General features: G+C 43.3%; 1 protein-coding gene across 2 annotated transcripts in view; it reads right to left on the bottom strand.

Annotated features, from left to right (window-relative positions):
• Positions 1-18,445, bottom strand: part of CRHR2 (corticotropin releasing hormone receptor 2) — a 134,125-nt gene that overhangs the window by 47,925 nt on the left and 67,755 nt on the right. For both annotated transcript variants that reach the window (XM_033068099.1, XM_033068104.2), the window contains 2 exons: positions 11,691-11,776; positions 4,856-4,962 (listed from right to left, as the gene is read on the bottom strand). In XM_033068099.1, coding sequence (XP_032923990.1) covers positions 4,856-4,962; positions 11,691-11,776 — 193 coding nt within the window. The remainder of the gene's footprint in view (positions 1-4,855; positions 4,963-11,690; positions 11,777-18,445) is intronic.

Below are 18,445 nucleotides of genomic sequence, written 5' to 3'. Positions count from 1 at the left end.
TAGGAGCAGCAACACTCCTCAGTGGCTTTCATTGTGCTTGGTTCCAATACCATGGTTTCAGATGCAGCCTGTGAAACCTTTCATATTTCAAGAACAGCTCTCTGGGCACAATTTCAATTACTGGTATTATTCCAGGAGCTCATGAGGGCCCTGCTCTCTGGAGTTTTATTTTTTGTGGGGTAGGCTCTATACAAAGAGTGTAAAAAACAAATCCTACAGATGTGAGATGAAGAGTAAAGGGAATCAAAGGCAATGGCCTGGGCTTAATCAATAGGTGAAGTGTTCCTGGCCTTCATCTGAGTTCATTGGATTAGACTCTTCACAGAGATTCAAACAGCACAGGCACTTCAGATGTTTTGTATTTAAAGATCCCCCCTCATTGGGTTTGTTCTTATTTACAGAGCTCCACAATTTTCATTCCTGCCTTCCTGTGTGGATTGTGCTGTGGACTGTTTCAGGGTGGGACAGAGCTGTGCTCAAAGCCACAGCCACTGCAGCCATCCCAGCCCAGGATTGCTCAAAGCCACAGCCACTGCAGCCATCCCAGCCCAGGATTTAGGGTGAAGTCTAGAATTGCCTGAATCATTGATGAAGGCTCTGCTATTGAAGTGGCAGATGGAACAGACTGAACTGGGCTGGGTGGGAAGGCAGGAGATGAGCAGGGGACATGGAGCACTGACATGAGCTCTGTTAGGTGATGTCCTGACCTGGGAGCTGCTCTTTCCTCTTGCTCCACAACAAGAAATGATTGTGCCTTAGATGTGGAGCTGCTCTTACCACATCAGAAACCTCATCCTTTTAAATGCAAACCAGAAGTGACTGTGCAGATCTCCTCCCCACTGAGACATCCCCAGGTTCTGAGAGGTGTCACATCACTTTGCTCCGTGTTGATGCTCTGCATTTCTCCTGACAGGTTTCTACAAATCATTTAATCAAACTCTTCCATTCCCACAAAAAGAAGCCTGCAGCAGTAATTCTGCCAATCCTGCACCAGACTGAAGAGTAACAGGGTAGTTTAAAGGAGCTTGGAACAGGAGAGGATAAAGGAAAGTTAAGACAGGAGATGGTTGGGAAGGAAAACAAGAAGTGATTATATTGTTTTAGGGAAAAAATGTTCCAGTCTTTTGGGGAGAAATAGTAGGTGGGATTTAGGAAATCTGTATGTAATCATAAGAAAGAATGGGGACAGTGCCTCAGGACAATGAAAAAAAATGTATCTGATGCTTTACTGGGGAATTAGAGCTAAATTTAAGGGCAACAGGAAAGCAGAATTTCCCTCAAAAGCTCAATTTGCTTTCACTGCCACCATAGTAGTGACAAAAGATGTTATGACAATGTTTGTGGGTTTGGCTCTTTTTAGAGCTGCCTTTATCCAGCAAGGACATGCAATTTTTAATCTCCAGCCTATCTTCCTGTCAGCACCATCCTTTATTGGATTCAAAACTCAGCAGGGACGTGCATGCTTCCCAGAACAAATACCTTTCTTCCCCTACTTTTTCTCTGATAACCACTGCACAAATAAAACTTCTGATGGAATCCACTCAGGTCACTGCTGGCCACTGCCAGCACATTGTTTAATAACAAGTCAGGAGTTTTACAAAGGACTCTTATTCTCAGAGGATGCTCTAACAGCACAGTGACAAGGGAAAATCCAGGACAAAGCAATTTGGGTTTCTGCACTATCAGCAACAGCAAAAGAAAAATGTGATTCAAAAATAAGTATTTTAAAATCCTTTGGATTTTTTGTTTTTATTATTTTCTTTTTCTTCAGATTGATTGGTATTACTGATAGCAGGAATCCTCCTATGGAAAATTCCTGCTTCAGCAGTGCAAGATTGTGATTCAGAGGGATGATGAGGCTGAGTCAGTGGGAGCTGCCTGTGTGCACCTGAGGGAGGGAGCAGACCTTGACTATTAATGAAAACAGACTGAGAATCCCAGCAGTGCAAATCCATTCAACAATGCCAAGTGAAGTGCCCTGAGACATCTCTCCAGGGGCTGCACTGGAGATCAATCCTCCTCTACAGCACACTTTGTGCACAAATTCTTTTTTTCTTGGTGTGTTCCTTTCTGTTTGAGTTGTTTGGGTTTGCATGGTACAGACAGCACAGCTCTCACCATTTTAACACCACTTACATTTAGACCTTGAGAAACTGATGTTGACTTGGACCTTCAGGAGCTGCCTCAGTGACTCCCTGGCATTCAGCCAGTGTGCCAACAGCAATCAAGCCCTCTCCTTCACTTTTTATTATTTAGGCGCTAAATGAAATGTTTACTGGCTTGTTGTCACTGCACAGGTTCAGATGTGACAGAACTGGAGAAAACAAGGCTAAAATGGGTCCTCACAGGAAAAGGGGGGCCCTGGCTGAGCTCTCGTCACCTTCAGTTATGCTGGGGCCTCAAGGACACAATTGCAAATTATTTCATCACCTGCTGCTACATCTGAGATTCCTGTCCCTTAAATCAGGTGTGGGACTGTTCAGAGTTCAGGGCAAAAGGACTTTTCTGCTCAATGGAGCTGGGTTGTGAATGGAGGATGAAGTTGCTTAAGGAACCAAGGAAGAATGAAGCTGGGTACAAGGTGACAGGATAAATTTGGAAAAACAGGGTCAAGATCCAGTTCCTTCCCCCTTCCCACTTCAGCACAGCTGAGGACTGAGCCCCACTGGGCTGGGGCAGCACCAGATATGGTGAAACTCATTTCCAAAAGCAGAACACCCCAGCAATACCTTTTGCCATTCCAGCCAAATATTTCACCTGCTCCTAAAACCCCCAGAGTGAGAGATCCCAAAGCCTTGCCAGCAGCTAAGTTCAAACAGAGCAGGTGTGAAGCACTAAAATTGGGAGCAGATATAAAACTTGAATTTTCCTGGAGGTCTCCTCTATTTTCACCCTCTGCAGGGAGTGAGATAGATGGATGGAGCGGGGCAGGGATAAGGACCTGGCAGATTTCTACTTTAGGTCAAGATGAGGAGCTATCAGATTGTATTTTTTTGACCAGGAATTACCTAAATTATGTCCTGTCACCCAATTCCATCATACCTTCTTCCATCCAAAATAAAACAGGAATTAAAAAAAAAGCCCCAAGTAACAAAAATTGATTACCAAAACTGATTTGCTCTCAGGGCACTTTATAGAGATAAATGTGATGAACATGTCCATAACCCAAAATCTGGGTAAGGACAATCTGTAATAAAACATGAATTTGGGTTGCCTTCACTGGAACATCTCTAGAACTCTGGAAAACAGATGTGTAACAACAGACCCTGAGGAATCTCATGCTGGTTAACTCTGGCTGCACACTGAACATGTTTTGCATGACACAATGTGAATTTGAAAAGATAGACTATCTTAATGCACAGCATGTACAGGGAAATACTTAATTACCCCTACTCAGATGTTGTTTTTAATGCTGAAGCTGACTGCAAAATTTAAACCTTAAAGTTTAAACAACAGAAGTACAATTTAGAAGAATTCAGCTGGGCCACCTCTGTGTTTGCAGCTGGATACATTTATCCCATCCTACCTAATTGTTTTTGTGTTATTTACTCAAGCATTTATAAAAGACTGAGCATAAAAGCAGGGAATATTGTTACTGCAATGAATAATTTTCATTCTTTATTCAATGCAAATTAATTCAGGTCTCCAAGCACAATGGGAATTAGCTTTACATGCACTATAGAGGGCTTGAAATTGAAGTTTAAATTGATGCATCATAAAAGTTCCCATTTCATGTTTTGTTTTTTTTTAAAGGTGGTTTTTTTGTTTCCATTAGCATAGATCATTCTGTTTATAGATGCTGGAGTGTGAGAAGACTCCTATTGTTATTAGAAAAAGCCTTGTTAAGAATGCTCAGAAGACTTAGCTAAGACTTTAGGGATGCTCTGCTCCAGGAAAACAGTAATTCTTGCACTGAGGTCACTGTCAATCATCCTGCTGTAATCCTGGGCAGGGGGAGGATGTCCTCCACCCACAGTTTATCCTCTGCTATGAACAAAAGGTTTTTCTTAAGGATTATCATTGCACAGCACTCAGTGGAGCGGGTTTTAAGTTCAGGTTGAACTCTCCTGGACAACACAGCACAAATGATACAGAATGCCAGTCATGGAATAACACACAATTAACCCACCAGGCCACTCCTATGAAAATATATTCCTGTGAGTCAGGCTGTGGACATACCTATAATGACTGATCCACATCTACTTATTTTCCACTAATTTTCTTTTCCTCCTGTCCCTTCTCTGTAGCCCTAAGTCTGATTTCACTGACATCTCCATTTGCCAAACTCCCTTCTGCACCCTGGACCAGGGAAGGGTTTCTGTGCACTCTCCTTGATTTGCAATTCATCATTTCATGAGCACTGCTGGGGATTAAGCTCCACTAATGATGTTCCTCTTTTTATTTAAGAGAACTTCTAAGCCCTTTAATTAAAGTAAAACCAAAATTAACCCAAAGCAAAATGGAAAGATTTTGTTCTGTCTCCTTTGGTTTAGATCTGGGTTTTAGCTGTCAGGGAATGCAAGACATTACCATGTTCTGCCTTGTGAGAAAACAAAATTTGCCCCCAAAAAATTACAACTTGACACACTCAGATCCTGGTCTCCCTTAGTGAAGAACACTGTGCTCACTGAATTTTTTTTTTCTGCATCAATAAATCATGTTGATTCTTTCCCTGAATGCAAGCAGGCTTTAGCTCCTATGCTTAGGAGGAGCTCATCCAGCACATCAGATGTGCTCAGGAACATAAAAGCCACTTTCAGGACCATCCACGACCTGGAGAGAGTCATGAAAAGGGCTGGAGCAACCCAGAAAGCATCACCCAACCGAGTTAGAAACATGCAAACACATTACTCACCTCAAGCACAAGAAAAGCATAAAGGCAACTATAAGGGCCCCTACTGAAATACAGTGCCCCAGGTAGTTTATGATGAGAGCAATCTTGTAATGGAGCGCATACTTCCTCTGGAGGTAAAGAGACAACAGGATTAAATCAGCATCAGTCCCCAAGCACTGCATTCAGGAACAGTTTAGCACTTCAGAAAACAGTTATTCATTTTCTCAACTTTACAATGACATCATAGTCCCAGGGCTGATGTCTCTGTGTAGGGCAAACATTCTGCCCAGGTACATAAGTACAGGCTTGGTGTCATTTCAGCTTGGGGTTGGTCCACAGTTTCTTACAAATATCTGCAAAAAAAGTTATTTTGTCCCTGCCTTTCCTTTTTTTTTTTTTTTTTCCCTATTTCCTCAGGTGTTCTTATTTTAAACCTTTGCCATTTTAGGCGACAAACCTACCAAAGACACATCTTCTCTGAGTTTCCAAAGTTACAAAACATTGTTTTCTTAGGAAACAGCATGGTCTTAATGAGCCAGGTTGTGCCATTTTCCTACTCCAATGGCTTGGTTTGTCAATAAAAATAAATAACAAGCCCTTCCTAAAGGGGAGGCAGATTTTCCTCTGAGGGACATTCACTGCAGGCTGTGAACTTTATCCTCCAAAACCAGGGCAGATTCAGTGCAGACTAAAAGAGCTGAACCTGGTGGTGTCCCTTCAGTTCTGGCAGAGCCTGACAAATTGGGAACCTGTTGTTTATAGCAGCAACCCAAATATGTGCTGAAATTTCCTGTATTAGTGTCTGCTTCCTAGGATGTGGGCGAGATTGTTGGTAGGCTCTTGATCCTGTAAATAAAAAAAAATAAGTACAGAAGTGCTCCCATCTAAACCAGTGAATTTAGGGATTTAGTGACCAAAATCTGACCCTGCAGAAATATCTTTACTGGTGGGCTGCTGTTGTCTTTGGGGAAAGGAGAAGCATCTCCTCTCTTTGCCTGGCTAGGAAGGAGTAGACACTCTTCAGATAAAAAGAGATTTGCTACTGGAAGACTAAATGCCCCTGAAAAAAAAAGATATTTATTTATTATTTTTGTCATTTATTTCTTTTCAAGTCAAGCAGGTCTTTCCCCACGTTGGGATGTTGGCTCTTAAAAACCAACCACCTACATTTCCTCCCTTGTGATAAAAATATGAAAAGAAAAACCTTACAAATGGCATCATTCTTTTTAAATTTTGCTTGAATTTCTTTTTTTTTCATTTTTTCCCCCTAACAATTTCCCTTAACATTTTACTCCAGTGAAAGGAATTTGTCAGTGAATGAATGTTTGGCTGAAACTACAACCAGCAGCTGTAGTTAATCTGTTCCATTGTTCTGTGAAGATAAGCATCTTCCAGCACTATGCCAGAGAGCCAGGGAGCTCTCTTGGAAGCATTTTTGTGATGAAACCTGCCTGTATCTTCAGCTCCCAGAGTAATGTGCTGTTTCTGGACACAACTCAACCACGCAGAGTATTTTTAAGTCCATTATAAAATCCCCTAAAATAAACTTCCCCATCCACAGGCCCATTTTCTGAATCGCCTGGAGGTGAAAAGAAAAAAAGGAACAAAACAAAGCTCAGGAATGCAAATTCCACACTGTGTTTTATTTATCCTTCAGTCCAGGGGATACCTGAAGGGAAAGAAAACTCTCTTGACCTGATGTGCCTACCTGTGCAAGGCTGTTTTATTCAACAATGCCCTGGCAAACTGCAGGGCTCATTGACTCTCCTCCTTAATTAACAGAGCCAGAGGATCACAGAACATCTCAAGGGATCCAAAAGGATCATTGAATCCAACTCACTGCTTCTCTCAACACTATCAAAACCCAAACCATACGACTAAGACCTTTTTTCAGAATTGCTCATTTAGTGCTAGAAATCTCCTGGAAGATGGCAAACCTTGTGTTTTTCCAGCACGAGGTTCCTGCACTTTAATTCTGACTTCCTTACCACTATTTTAACTTCAGTTTTAAGAAGGTGTGGTTGAAAACATGAGCAGATTAATTGGAAAAATAAAATTATTAAGCTCCTGTTTGATGCACTGATGCTGGAGGAAAAACAGGCACGACTTTCATTTTCTGCTTCCAACACTAACAAGGTTTCCTGAAGGCAAATTCAAACATCACAGAAGCAAGAACTGCCTTGGTGCTTACAGAAAACTGAGCTGACAGGGTGGCAAGATCTCTTTCCACCAGCCTACATGCAATCTGCATCTCTGCTGGAATGGGAGACAACACCTTCAGGGCTGAAAAGCACGTGCCCAGAAAATGATGTGTTTGTTCCCCAAACACAGCTCATGTAAAATTCTTGCACAGCTCTTTTCTGGCTCGCCCTCTTGGACACCGAGACATCTGAAATGTCAACAACCTTCTCCTGTTACCCAATAACCTTCTGCTTTCAGGAAGATGCTTCACTTCACTAAAACAAAGATTTAAACTCTGTTCAGGCTTAGGAGGGGGTGGCTGGATTAGGAATGAGCTAGAGAAGGAGATCACAGAATCCTGGAATGGTTTGGGTCAGAAGGGACCTTAATGGTGATTCCTGCCATGGTCAGGAATGCCAGAGTCCCTGACCTGGTCCACCTTAACCTGGAACAGTTCCAGGGATGGGGAATCCAGGGATGGGGAATCCAGAGATGGGGAATCCAGGGATGAGGAATCCAGAAAAATGGGGAATCCAGGGATGAGGAATCCAGAAATGGGGAATCCAGAAATGGGGAATCCAGGGATGGGGAATCCAGGGATGGGGAATCCAGAGATGGGGAATCCAGGGATGAGGAATCCAGAAATGGGGAATCCAGAAATGAGGAATCCAGGGATGGGGAATCCAGGGATGGTTTTAGCCCCTGGCCACAGCCCTGCAACCCCATTCCAGGACATTAGACATGACAATCATGTTACACCAGGCAGGGCAGAGGTGTCTCCCAGGAGCTTCTGCCAGGTCAACTGAGCAATGGCAGCACAATGATTTTACCTGCACTTGCTTTGCACATCCAAGGCATGGTGGGTTCCCCACAGGCAGGCTTCAGGACAAAGACAGAGTCATTGTCTAGGGCACTTCTCCCCTTGCTTCAGCTAGAATGACTGCTTAACTTGTCCTAAACAATTCAGTGCCTAAACAATTCAATTCAATTTGAATCAATAACCTCCCAGTAACAGCACTCTTAGACCATCCTGCTTCCTCTAAGAGAGCTTACTGACAGGTCCTGCCAGTGTTTACAGCTCATGTCTCCCTGGGAGGCTGCACAGCCACTGCCAGTCACTCACTTCCCATTTCCTCCTGGTGCCAGGATGATCTCAGCACCAGCACAGCTTCAGGAAACCTCTCCAAAGACTTTCAGAAGAACTGGAAAGTATCTTTGTCATCCCAGATGACTCTGAGCTCACTGCTTTCCCGTTCTGAGCCAGCTGGGAGCTGCTGAGGCTGATGTGACCGTGCTCCTATGCAGGATACATTAGTCTGAGCCCAGCGTGGTGCTAACTCAGCTACTCAGCTTGAAGCCACCTCCAAACATCAGCAGAAGCAAATTCATGTACAGCTGCCACAGACCACAACACCAAAGTTCTGGTTTACAGCTCTTTTTGGAGGCTAAGATGTGTCTTTTGCTGCCTGAGACTCTCACTTTTCCTCTAAGAGCAGAGATTTGTGTTGGATGCAGTGAAGGACCAAAACAGGAGCTTGTAGGCCAAGGAGAATCTTTCCATTTGTCACACACTCTGCCACCAAGCAGCCAGCTGGATCAAAATTATTTCTGTATCTTGCTCCTGTGCCTGGAGGAGCCAAGTATTTGTTCAGAGGGTGAGATTCAGTGTGACATGAGGACACCACTCCCTGGGTACCCACCCAAGGCAAGGGCTAGAAGCAGTTGTGCACACACAGGCACCTTGTGTCCCCTGAGGTGCACTGGGCACTCCTGTGATTCCCAGCTGGTCCTGGTGGCTGCTGCTGCTGAATCAGAATTTTTAAGGTTGGCAAAAACCTCTAAGATCACTGACTCCAACCATTCCCTCAGCACCACCTTGTTCACCACTGAACCCCGTCCCCAGGTGCCACATCCACAAGTTCTTTGAACACTTTCAGGGATGGTGACTCCACCACTGTCCTGGGCAGCCTGTCCCAGTGTCTGAAAACCCTTTCAGTGAAGGAATTTTCACTAATACCCAATCTAAACCTCCCCTGGTGCTAATTGAGGCCAGTCCCTCTCCTCCTGTCCCTGTTCCCTGGGAGCAGAGCCCAAACCTGGCTGTCCCCTCCTGGCAGGGAGTTGTGCAGAGCCACAAATCCCCCCTGATCCCCCTTTTCTCCAGGCTGAGCCCCTTTCCAGCTCCCTCAGCTTCTCCTGGTGCTCCAGCCCCTTCCCCAGCTCTGTTCCCTCCTCTGCACATGAAGAACACAGGACACAGGTATTCCATTCCTGCCAGATGCATGGAGACCCTGGGACATTTTAAACTACACCACACAATCTCATTTAAGGGATTAGATCTCAGTCAGAGTGGGAATCCAGCAGCAAATCAATCCAAAAGCAGAGTTGTATCAGCTACTGCCACAGCTCTCAACCAAAGCAGAGCAATGATGCACTGATATAACCCAGTGAATGTGTTACTGAGCTGATACCCCCTAACACTGACCCACAGCTGAAAAAATCCTAAAATTTCTGTTGCTGCATTACCAAAAGTCTGTCATAAAGCATGGGATTGATGGTGAAAAGTCCTGTTCTTATCAATAACTAAATTAAAACCATGTGAGTCTTTAGCACTCTGCCTGTGAGTAGTAAAGCTTAAAAACAGTGTCAGTTTTTTTGGATTAAAAACAAACACAAATCAGCTGATGTTTGACATCTGCTAAACTCAATAAATAATAATAGACCCACTTGTGTGCCTGAATCTCACCTTTAGTCACAGTGGAGCAAATCTGTGGAGATTGTTCCTTTTTCTATTTTTTTTTGAGATCACAAAGTATTCATCTGTAACACTGAGCATTATGAGAGATTTCAAAAATATTCACAAATATTAATATTTGCAAAGCTTGTCACAAATCTTTAAAGATCTAATAAATGAGTTTTTAAGCCTCTGTAAGAAAGGATGGGGGAACATCTGCACTTTCATCTGTTTAAGAAACATGTTATTTTAAGGAGTTTTAAGCTATCACCATAGCTGCAAAGTTTTTAAAAGCAAAAACAGAGGAATAATCCCATCCTCTAGTCACAACACTTCTCTAGGCTCTTCAAATAAAACCCCTCTGTATTTGCTCATGCACAGCCAGCCACTGTTGGGAGCCATGCAAACACATAAACACTGTTATTAAAATGCAGCAGCGTTTTCCTGAGTGGGTGCAGCTCACTGCTCCCAGCTCAGCTTTCCTGGGACACCAAACCACAGCACAGATATCCAGTCTTTGCCCAGCTCTGCTCCCCATTCTCCAAATCAGCTCTGGCTGCTCCACCTCCCCTCTCCTGCCCACTTGTAAGACATGGTCAGTCTGTCCCTCCCAGTCCCACAGCTTGTGCTGGCCCCAGCACTCCTGCAACAATGCACTGAGATGGTTTAGGGATCTCATTCATCCAAAAAAATGACCCACAGAAGTTAGGTTTTCATTTTAAATGAATTGTAAGGAGGGGCTGCACTGGGTTGGTCCCAGCTTGGGTTGGCCTAAATTGCCATGGGAGCCTCTCCACAGTGCTAGAACACCTTGAATGTCCCTCTGGTGGCAGTCAGGTACTGGTACAGCTTTCCTTAATCCCTAGAAGCCTTTAGGAAAAGGAGAGGGGTTTAAATGAGCCAGGGGGTAAGAACAGATCCTCCTATTCTGGTGTGTTATTATTTGTTTTGTGGTTCACTGGTGAAAACCCACACTGCCCAAGCACAGGGATCTTACAGGATGGATGGATGGGTGCTGCCCCACAGCCACAGCACACCCTGGCTTTTGGGGTGCAGCACCACTCCAGAGAGCCCCTGAGTACCAAATGTGGGATCTCATCTTCCTCTCTGTCCCTGGCATGGCACAACTGCAAGGACAGAACGAGCTGAATGAACCCCAAAACAAACCAGTCTCAGCTGCTGGGCTCCACCCTGGCTCCTACAGGGAAAAACTCCTGGCAGAGACAGCACAAAGCTGGGGTTGTGTCCCACCACAGCACTCAACACAGGAGGAAGAGTGTAAAGGGCCTGAAGGCTTAAACCGTGTGAGGGTGAATGTCTGTGATGTCTCTGAGACATCTGAAAAAGGCTTTGCATAATTCCTCACAGCCCTTCTGAAGGAACTTAACCCCATATGCTAATTAAAATCTGCTAACTCCTGTGTCATGTAAGACTGGTTTTATCTCTTAAAGACAGCTGGGTTCTGAGTCTACTTTTTATGCTTTTCTCTGTTGCTGCCCCTTTTACATATTTGCTTAAGGAGAAATTACACTGAGATCTGTAAAGGTCAGTTGTTGATGAGACCTCAGAATGGGCAGATACAGGGTGGAATCAGCTGGTTGAACTTATTTTTTAGTGTAAAGAGGCTTTAGGTCTTACTGTTATTATTATTAACATTTACTGTAGCAGCTGTAGGCTCTGAACAAAGCTAGGAAAAATCTGCATAAACACACATCATCAGGGACAGGGAGAGATAAAGCATCCTTTAAAAAAAAAACATGTGAGTAGGGGATATGGAGAGAGGAGAAGTGATTTGCCTCAATTCACAGGGAGGTTTTGTTGCAGAGACAGAAATGGAATCTCTCTCAGAAGTCCCAAATTAGCAGGTTAACCTTAAGTTTAGATTTGCATTCATTTATGCTGAGAAATGTCATTGAGAAGAATGAAGGGAAAAATACAGACCTTGTCATCCAGAATAGGCTCACACTGAGAGTAGTTTATCTTGGAAGCCCATGTCCCATTGCCCAGGCATTCTCTGTAGGCATTTCCTGGTACAGACCAAAATAAAAGAGAGATGAACACTCTGTGCTGGACTTGAAACAGCCTAGACATTTCACAGATTCAGGAAAAGATTGACAAAACAGATTATTTACAAGGCAAATGAATTTATCCCACTTCTGTAAAGGCTGGAAAAACCCACTGAGGAGAAATAAATAACAAACACATCTACAGAACAAGTTTAAAGGTATTTATTAATATTTTTTTCTCACAGAATATGAATTCAGAAGACAGCAAGGGTAAGAGAATTGCAACTGAAACCAGTTGTTTTCCCAAGGTGCCAGTTCTCACAGGTCTTAAGTGAAAATCACAAATTACTGATCTAGGATCACTCAGTAGATCTAGGAGATCTCCTAGAAGCAGAGATTTACTGTCCAAATTCAACATGACCCTGCAGTGCTCTGGGAACTACATGTGGCAATACTGGAGTGAAGAGGGGAACTCAATTTCTGGCAAGCACTTTCTTCATCCCAAAGAATTCTGAGAGAAAATTGCATTTTCCTGTACAAACCTCCCTCCACTCCTCAAAGACACATCCAATCCCAAGCACGAGGTTCTTGGGTTTTTTCCATTTTTATTTTGAACTGTTTCTTAGAAACAAGAGAATTAAAATAAAACAGGAAATCCAGAGAGATCCCCAAAGGACAAATACAGGCAACTTCCTGATGGATTCTTCAAGATGTTGTTGCTGCCCTTTATCCAATTTCTTTTTGGGCCTTTGCCATGGTCATTTAGTGCAGGAAAATCAAATGGTCCTGAATGTGCTGCTGACACCAGGCTTTGAAAAAGGTAAAGAGACTTCTGAAAAGGTGCTTTTGAAAAAGGTGAAGAGACTTTTGAAAAGGTGCCTCTTACAGAGAAGGGAAGTCAACAAATAACAGTCCCTGCAGATGCTCCAGATGACACTGCAGATCACTGAATTTCATATTGCTTCTCTCTGTTTGCACTTTTCCACTGCTTCTTTTTGGAGTGACGAGGCCAAACAAAACAAAACAGTCTGAGTGGGGTTTAGGTGGTAGGATCTGATTTACATCCCTGAAAGCCCTTGCATTTGTCCCCTCCTCTGGCCAGTGCTGAAGCTCTCTGTGCAGAATTGTTGCTGATTTTGAGCCTCTGTAGAAAAATCCTGACTCTCCAGATGAATTGTTGCTTAGTTGGATGTTGAGTCCCACTGCTCATATGAAACCCTTATTTCATTCATTCAAACCCTTGTTTTACTCATTCTGACTCTTCATTTTCCCTGGCTGTATCCCTGCAGCTCAGCTGAGGAGAGCACAAACACAATCCACCCTGAGAGGCACTGGGAACGTAGAACCCTCTCTGAGCTGTCACAGCAGATCTCCCACACAGTGAGGGGGGAATCAAACTGAATTTCTCTCATCCAGGATCTCCTCCAGTATCAGTCACATCTCAGAAACAACAGCAGCAAGCAGATCTGCCTTCTGGGAATACCTCACTCCAATCTCCAGCTGTCATTACTAATTTATACCCCACAGTAGTAAAGGTTCCTTCCTTCCTTCCTTCCTTCCTTCCTTCCTTCCTTCCTTCCTTCCTTCCTTCCTTCCTTCCTTCCTTCCTTCCTTCCTTCCTTCCTTCCTTCCTTCCTTCCTTCCTTCCTTCCTTCCTTCCTTCCTTCCTTCCTTCCTTCCTTCCTTCCTTCCTTCCTTCCTTCCTTCCTTCCTTCCTCCCTCCCTCCCTCCCTCCCTCCCTCCCTCTTTTTTCCTCCCTTCCATCCCTCCCTCTCTTCCTTTCTTTCTTTTTTTTTCCTCTCTCTCTCCCTTTTTCAATGACATAATGCAGCTCTTTTGCAGTGCTTTAAAGGAGAAATATCTCATTTAGTCCATGAGAGCCTCACTGGAGGCACCTGGAGGAAGCAGCTCTTGTTCATGCACTGCATGCAGGAGGACACTAGATTTAGTTCAGTTTTTCTTAATGACTGTCACAAAAAACCACCCACCAAAAAATAAAAAAAAACCACCCCACCAACCAACAAAAAACTGGAAGAATAATAATGGAGAACACCACTGTAGAAACAATGAATGCCCAAGAAGAAAACAACACTTACATGATCTTTCTAGAGCAACAGGAGCTAATAATTAAAAAAAATATATCTATTACAACTACTTTTTTCTAGTTGAAAAACAATCATGTAAAATTTCATTTTCCTAGACAAATGACATACTGAAGAACTCAGAGTGCTTTCTCTTCTTATAATTTCCCCTTCCTGAGGCTTTATTTTCGAGAAGGAGCACTAAATAGAGATTTGGTGGCTACAATGTGGTTACTCGTGCTCTGTGTGCACTTGCAGTGGTGTAACACAACTGGACAAGGAGATTTAATGTTAATGCAATTGAATAATGAGCAGGAGATGACTCAGGATGGCACAGGCAGCACTCAGCCTTTATGCACAGAGATGTTGACACATCATCCAATATTCACTCCTGGGCCTCAGTCTGTGGTCTCTTCTTCCACATTGAAAACGTTGATTTCTTTTGTTGTTGATTTGTGGCTCTTGGTTTCTTCTGCTTCATCATCAGTCCAGAAGACAGGCAGCAGGGGTGAAAGGGAACAGAAAGGAATATCCAGGAGTGCTCAGGGTTTCCAGCTCCCACAGAATGGATTTCAACCCTTCCAGGCTGCAATTGCATTTTGCTGTTTCCACTAAGGGCTGACTCAGGGCTGCTGATCAGTGTCATATTCCACCAAGAAAGCCAAGGACAGCAGGCAGAGCCCAGACACACAAGAGCAGCAGCAGCACCAACATTCACAGCTCTCATGAACTCCAAGGTGATGTCAAAAACTGAAAAAGTTAATTCCACATCACAAAAAGGGAGGTAAAAAATCTGAGCATGGCTATAGCAAAGCCTTGGTAGGAATACAAGTGGGATACCCAATTCTTCCTGACTCCAGCTCTTCCTCAGTCTATTTTTAATAGATATTCACAGAATATATGCAGATAAACAATCCAACACATACGGGAATGTCTCACTTTTATGTACAGTAATTTCACCATTATAAGCCGCACGTCTGGGTGTCAGCAACTGTCTTGGGTCACAACACAGAGTGTGATAAAAGGTATCTGTTCTATCACCATCTGTTGAGGGTGGGGCAGTACTCCTTATCCCCGTGGGTGATATTCTGCTAATGGGCCATCCATTGAAACCAGGCAGGGCATTGTTCTTTATCTTTTCACAACCCATCCTTCCTCCAGCCAGTCATTTTCTGCTCATGGCCATTGAGTCCCACTGTGGCACTGATAAAATTACTGCATCCCATTGGGAGTTGCTCCAGCCAGGGGGAAGAGCCCAACATTTCTTACCAAGATAAAAACAGAGGTTTTGGGACACTAAGGGAGCCCCTTTCTCCACTGGACTCCAGAGGAAAACCGGATTTCTCCACATCCCCACTGGAGCTCCGGAGGGAAACTGCACCTTGTACAGGAGCACTGCTCCAACTGAGCCACATCTGTCACTGCAGGAGGATGCAGCCACCATGGGATGGGACTGCTGCCAACACCCTGCCTGACGGGTGTCAGGTTGTACTCTGACTGTGTCAGGGTTTGGGGTTTGTTTCTTTGTAGTACTGTATTTCTGTTTTAATTTCCCTAGTAAAGAACTGTTATTCCTAATTCCCATATCTTTGCCTGAGAGCCCCTTGATTTCAAAATTCTGATAATTTGGAGGGAGGGGGTTTACATTCTCCATTTCAAAGAGAAGCTCCTGCCTTTCTCAGCAGACACCTGTCCTCCAAACTAAAACAGCAACTTTTCATTCTTTGTCCATATATAAGCTGCACCTGATTATAAGCCACACTTTGGGTTCGGACCCAAATTTTAGTCAAAATGGTGCGGCTTATAATTGTGAAATGCCCACACACCCACAATATATAGAACCTGAGCTTTATTCATAGTAGAGTAGAACCTTTTAAGAGCAGGCGAAAAATTCAAGGTGGAGAGCAAGATTTCCTTGAATGCAGAAGAAAATGAGTTTTGCATTTATTAAAAAAAACCCCAACAAAACAGACTGTGATAATCACAACTCTGTCTGTTTTCAAGGCAAACAGGACTTCTAAGAAACTCCAGCATATTTATTGTTTCAATAAAAAGAACTTGATCCACCCAGATATGGAAATAATGGAAAATGATTTTCATCTGACATGGAAGGACATGAGAAAAACTCACACACTCTTATTTATTTGTTTTGAAGGGCTCCTCACACTCTGGTGTTTGATAAAAGGGGAAGACATCCAAACTCTGTTTCCAATTTTCCCATAACTCTCTTCAGCATCCCTGCAGCTCAGCAGCAGAATTACCAGGTTAATTCTGGCAAAACTTGCATGGGATGAGAGCAGTTTTTCACAAATCAGCTCAAAGACCTTTCACCCAAACAGAAATGTGACTTTTAGTCATCTCAACTCATGCAAAATGAATTCCCCCCTGATTTATTACACTTTATTAACAACACTGCCAGAGACTCTTCTTAGTGGTGTCTAAACAGAAAATGGAGCAGCAACATCCAAAATTTGTCATCCAACTGTGATTTGTCTGCTCCTTAGAATCTACTGACATATTTTTGCTGGAACAAGTGGAACAGTTTGCCCAGGTATGTTGTGGAGTCTCCCTTTTTGAAGATACTTGAAAATTTTTTAAACATGCTCCTGGGCAACTGGCTGCAGGTGTGTTGGATCAGATCTCAGCCATCCTGTGGTTCTGTGATTAACTGCATAAAATTATCTTCTGGAACAGCTTTAAAACACAGCTCAGGAACAATGTTTCAATCAGTTTATGAGGCAAAACCCAGCCCTTAATCTCATTTCTAACTGCAATTTCCGAATGGGCTATGTTAAGGGAAGTGTTTGATGAGTGGTATTTTTGTATTTTTCTTTTTTTATTGACTCTGTTGAAGAACACAAAGCCTTTCAGGTAGTGGTAACTCAATATGTATGGATTGGCCTGATGGCAGGCTTGTGTTTAGTCAGTAAAAGTCCATTAAAAGCACGACACAAACAGGAGACAGGAGCACTGGTAAAGGTAAGTGGATGTCATTCTCAGCAGGAAGTTCAGCACTTGCAGTCATTAGTGAGTGAAAGACAATTCCAGACACTCCATGCAGGCACTGCTAGAATGGATCTTGTCCCTGACAACTGGAGCTAAGCTGGTTTTGAAAGAGATTTTGCTTGTCTTGCCATGTTTCATGTAGATGGCTTTTTGACAAGGTTTACATTTCCAGTTATCATTAAAATGGAAATCTGACTTCTCTGGCTATTTATGCCTTTCATCTCCTGGATTCTACAGAGTGGCCATGGAATCTTGAGACAAGTTCATCAGCTACTGGAGTGAAGGGAATAAACAGAAAAATGAATAAATAAATAAGACAGGCTGTTAAGCCCTGAGCTGAGGGTACGTGGCTGCTCTGACAGCTTGCTGATCCATGTCAGCTGAGCTGAAATGAAGGGTCCATCAATCAGAAAAACAGCACCCCACTGAACACACTCCTGAGCACACAGGGTTTTGGGAACTGGAGTTAGGAGGGACTGTGGCAGACTCACAGATGCAATGATCACCTTGCAGGAGCACAGTGGGTCACATCATCCACCTCCCTATCCACAGGACTTGCTCTCCAGATTAAAAAATGGAAGCCCCAGGAATTTTCAGTAATTATTTTGTAAAACTATTACAGACAGTCTGGTAAATCTCTCCACTGTGATTCTTTTCTGTTTATATCTTCTATCTGTATTTTTTCCTCACTTTTTAAGACAACTATGGAGCTGGTTTTGCCCCTGTACTGCCCTCTGACTCAATTGAGCAATTTCCATCCTTTTCAGGGTAGGTCAGTTCTGCATGTTTGCCACAGGTGCAGTTCCACCTTGATATTTTAGAATATCAACTTGCAGCCAGTCCTCTCCACATCTCACCAATCCTTTCCTGCTTTGGCTTCAGGGCACAGCACAGCAGCCCATGGTGCCCTCAGCATCAAGGTGCTTATGACAAATTTTCCAAGGGAAAGCAAGCCCAAATAAGTGAGGTTTTCCCTTAGATATAAATCAAAATAGTTTCTGTGATATGCTGGCCAGTAAATTCAGAAGAGCCAGTGCAGAAAACCTGCTTTGTCTCAGTGCCATGATTAAAGCTGGATGACATCTTCTGAGTTGAATAAATGGATTTTGAAATACACAGTTTTGGGGCAGCAAAAATCACTTTACAGGTTTGGTAAATGTAAATTAGACCCAGGTCTTACCCCCTGAAGAAAAAGTTTACATACATTCAAAGAACACAGGAGTAAATCAACCCAAAATATCCCAGTATGGAATGTTGTAAGCCAGGAGTTGCTCACAACATGGAGTTCAACTCTGGTCTCTTCCAGTGTTGGATTTCATGAGGAATTCAAGCCCAGTTTAAAGGATTCCTTTTTTACAGGGGATTCTAATCCCTGGGACACTGCAAGATTCTCCCAGTGTCTCCTCCAAACAATTTTTATTCATTTAATGCTCAAAATAGGACATTTTGCTTGGTATTAAGCAAAAAAAATCTCTCTTGGGTACTTATCCACCATGATCTCCAGTAAATTCAACAGGAACTGCATGATACAAATTCCTCAGATTGGCTGCCCAGATTTCACAGGAGTCAGATCAAATGAGACAGAAAAAAACCTGTGTTGCAT

The sequence above is a fragment of the Catharus ustulatus genome, chromosome 1 (genome assembly GCF_009819885.2).
Source record: "Catharus ustulatus isolate bCatUst1 chromosome 1, bCatUst1.pri.v2, whole genome shotgun sequence".
NCBI classification, from domain to species: domain Eukaryota; kingdom Metazoa; phylum Chordata; class Aves; order Passeriformes; family Turdidae; genus Catharus; species Catharus ustulatus.
The sequence above is the reverse complement of the archived record's forward strand: the minus strand, read 5'-3'. Positions and strand labels throughout refer to the sequence as shown.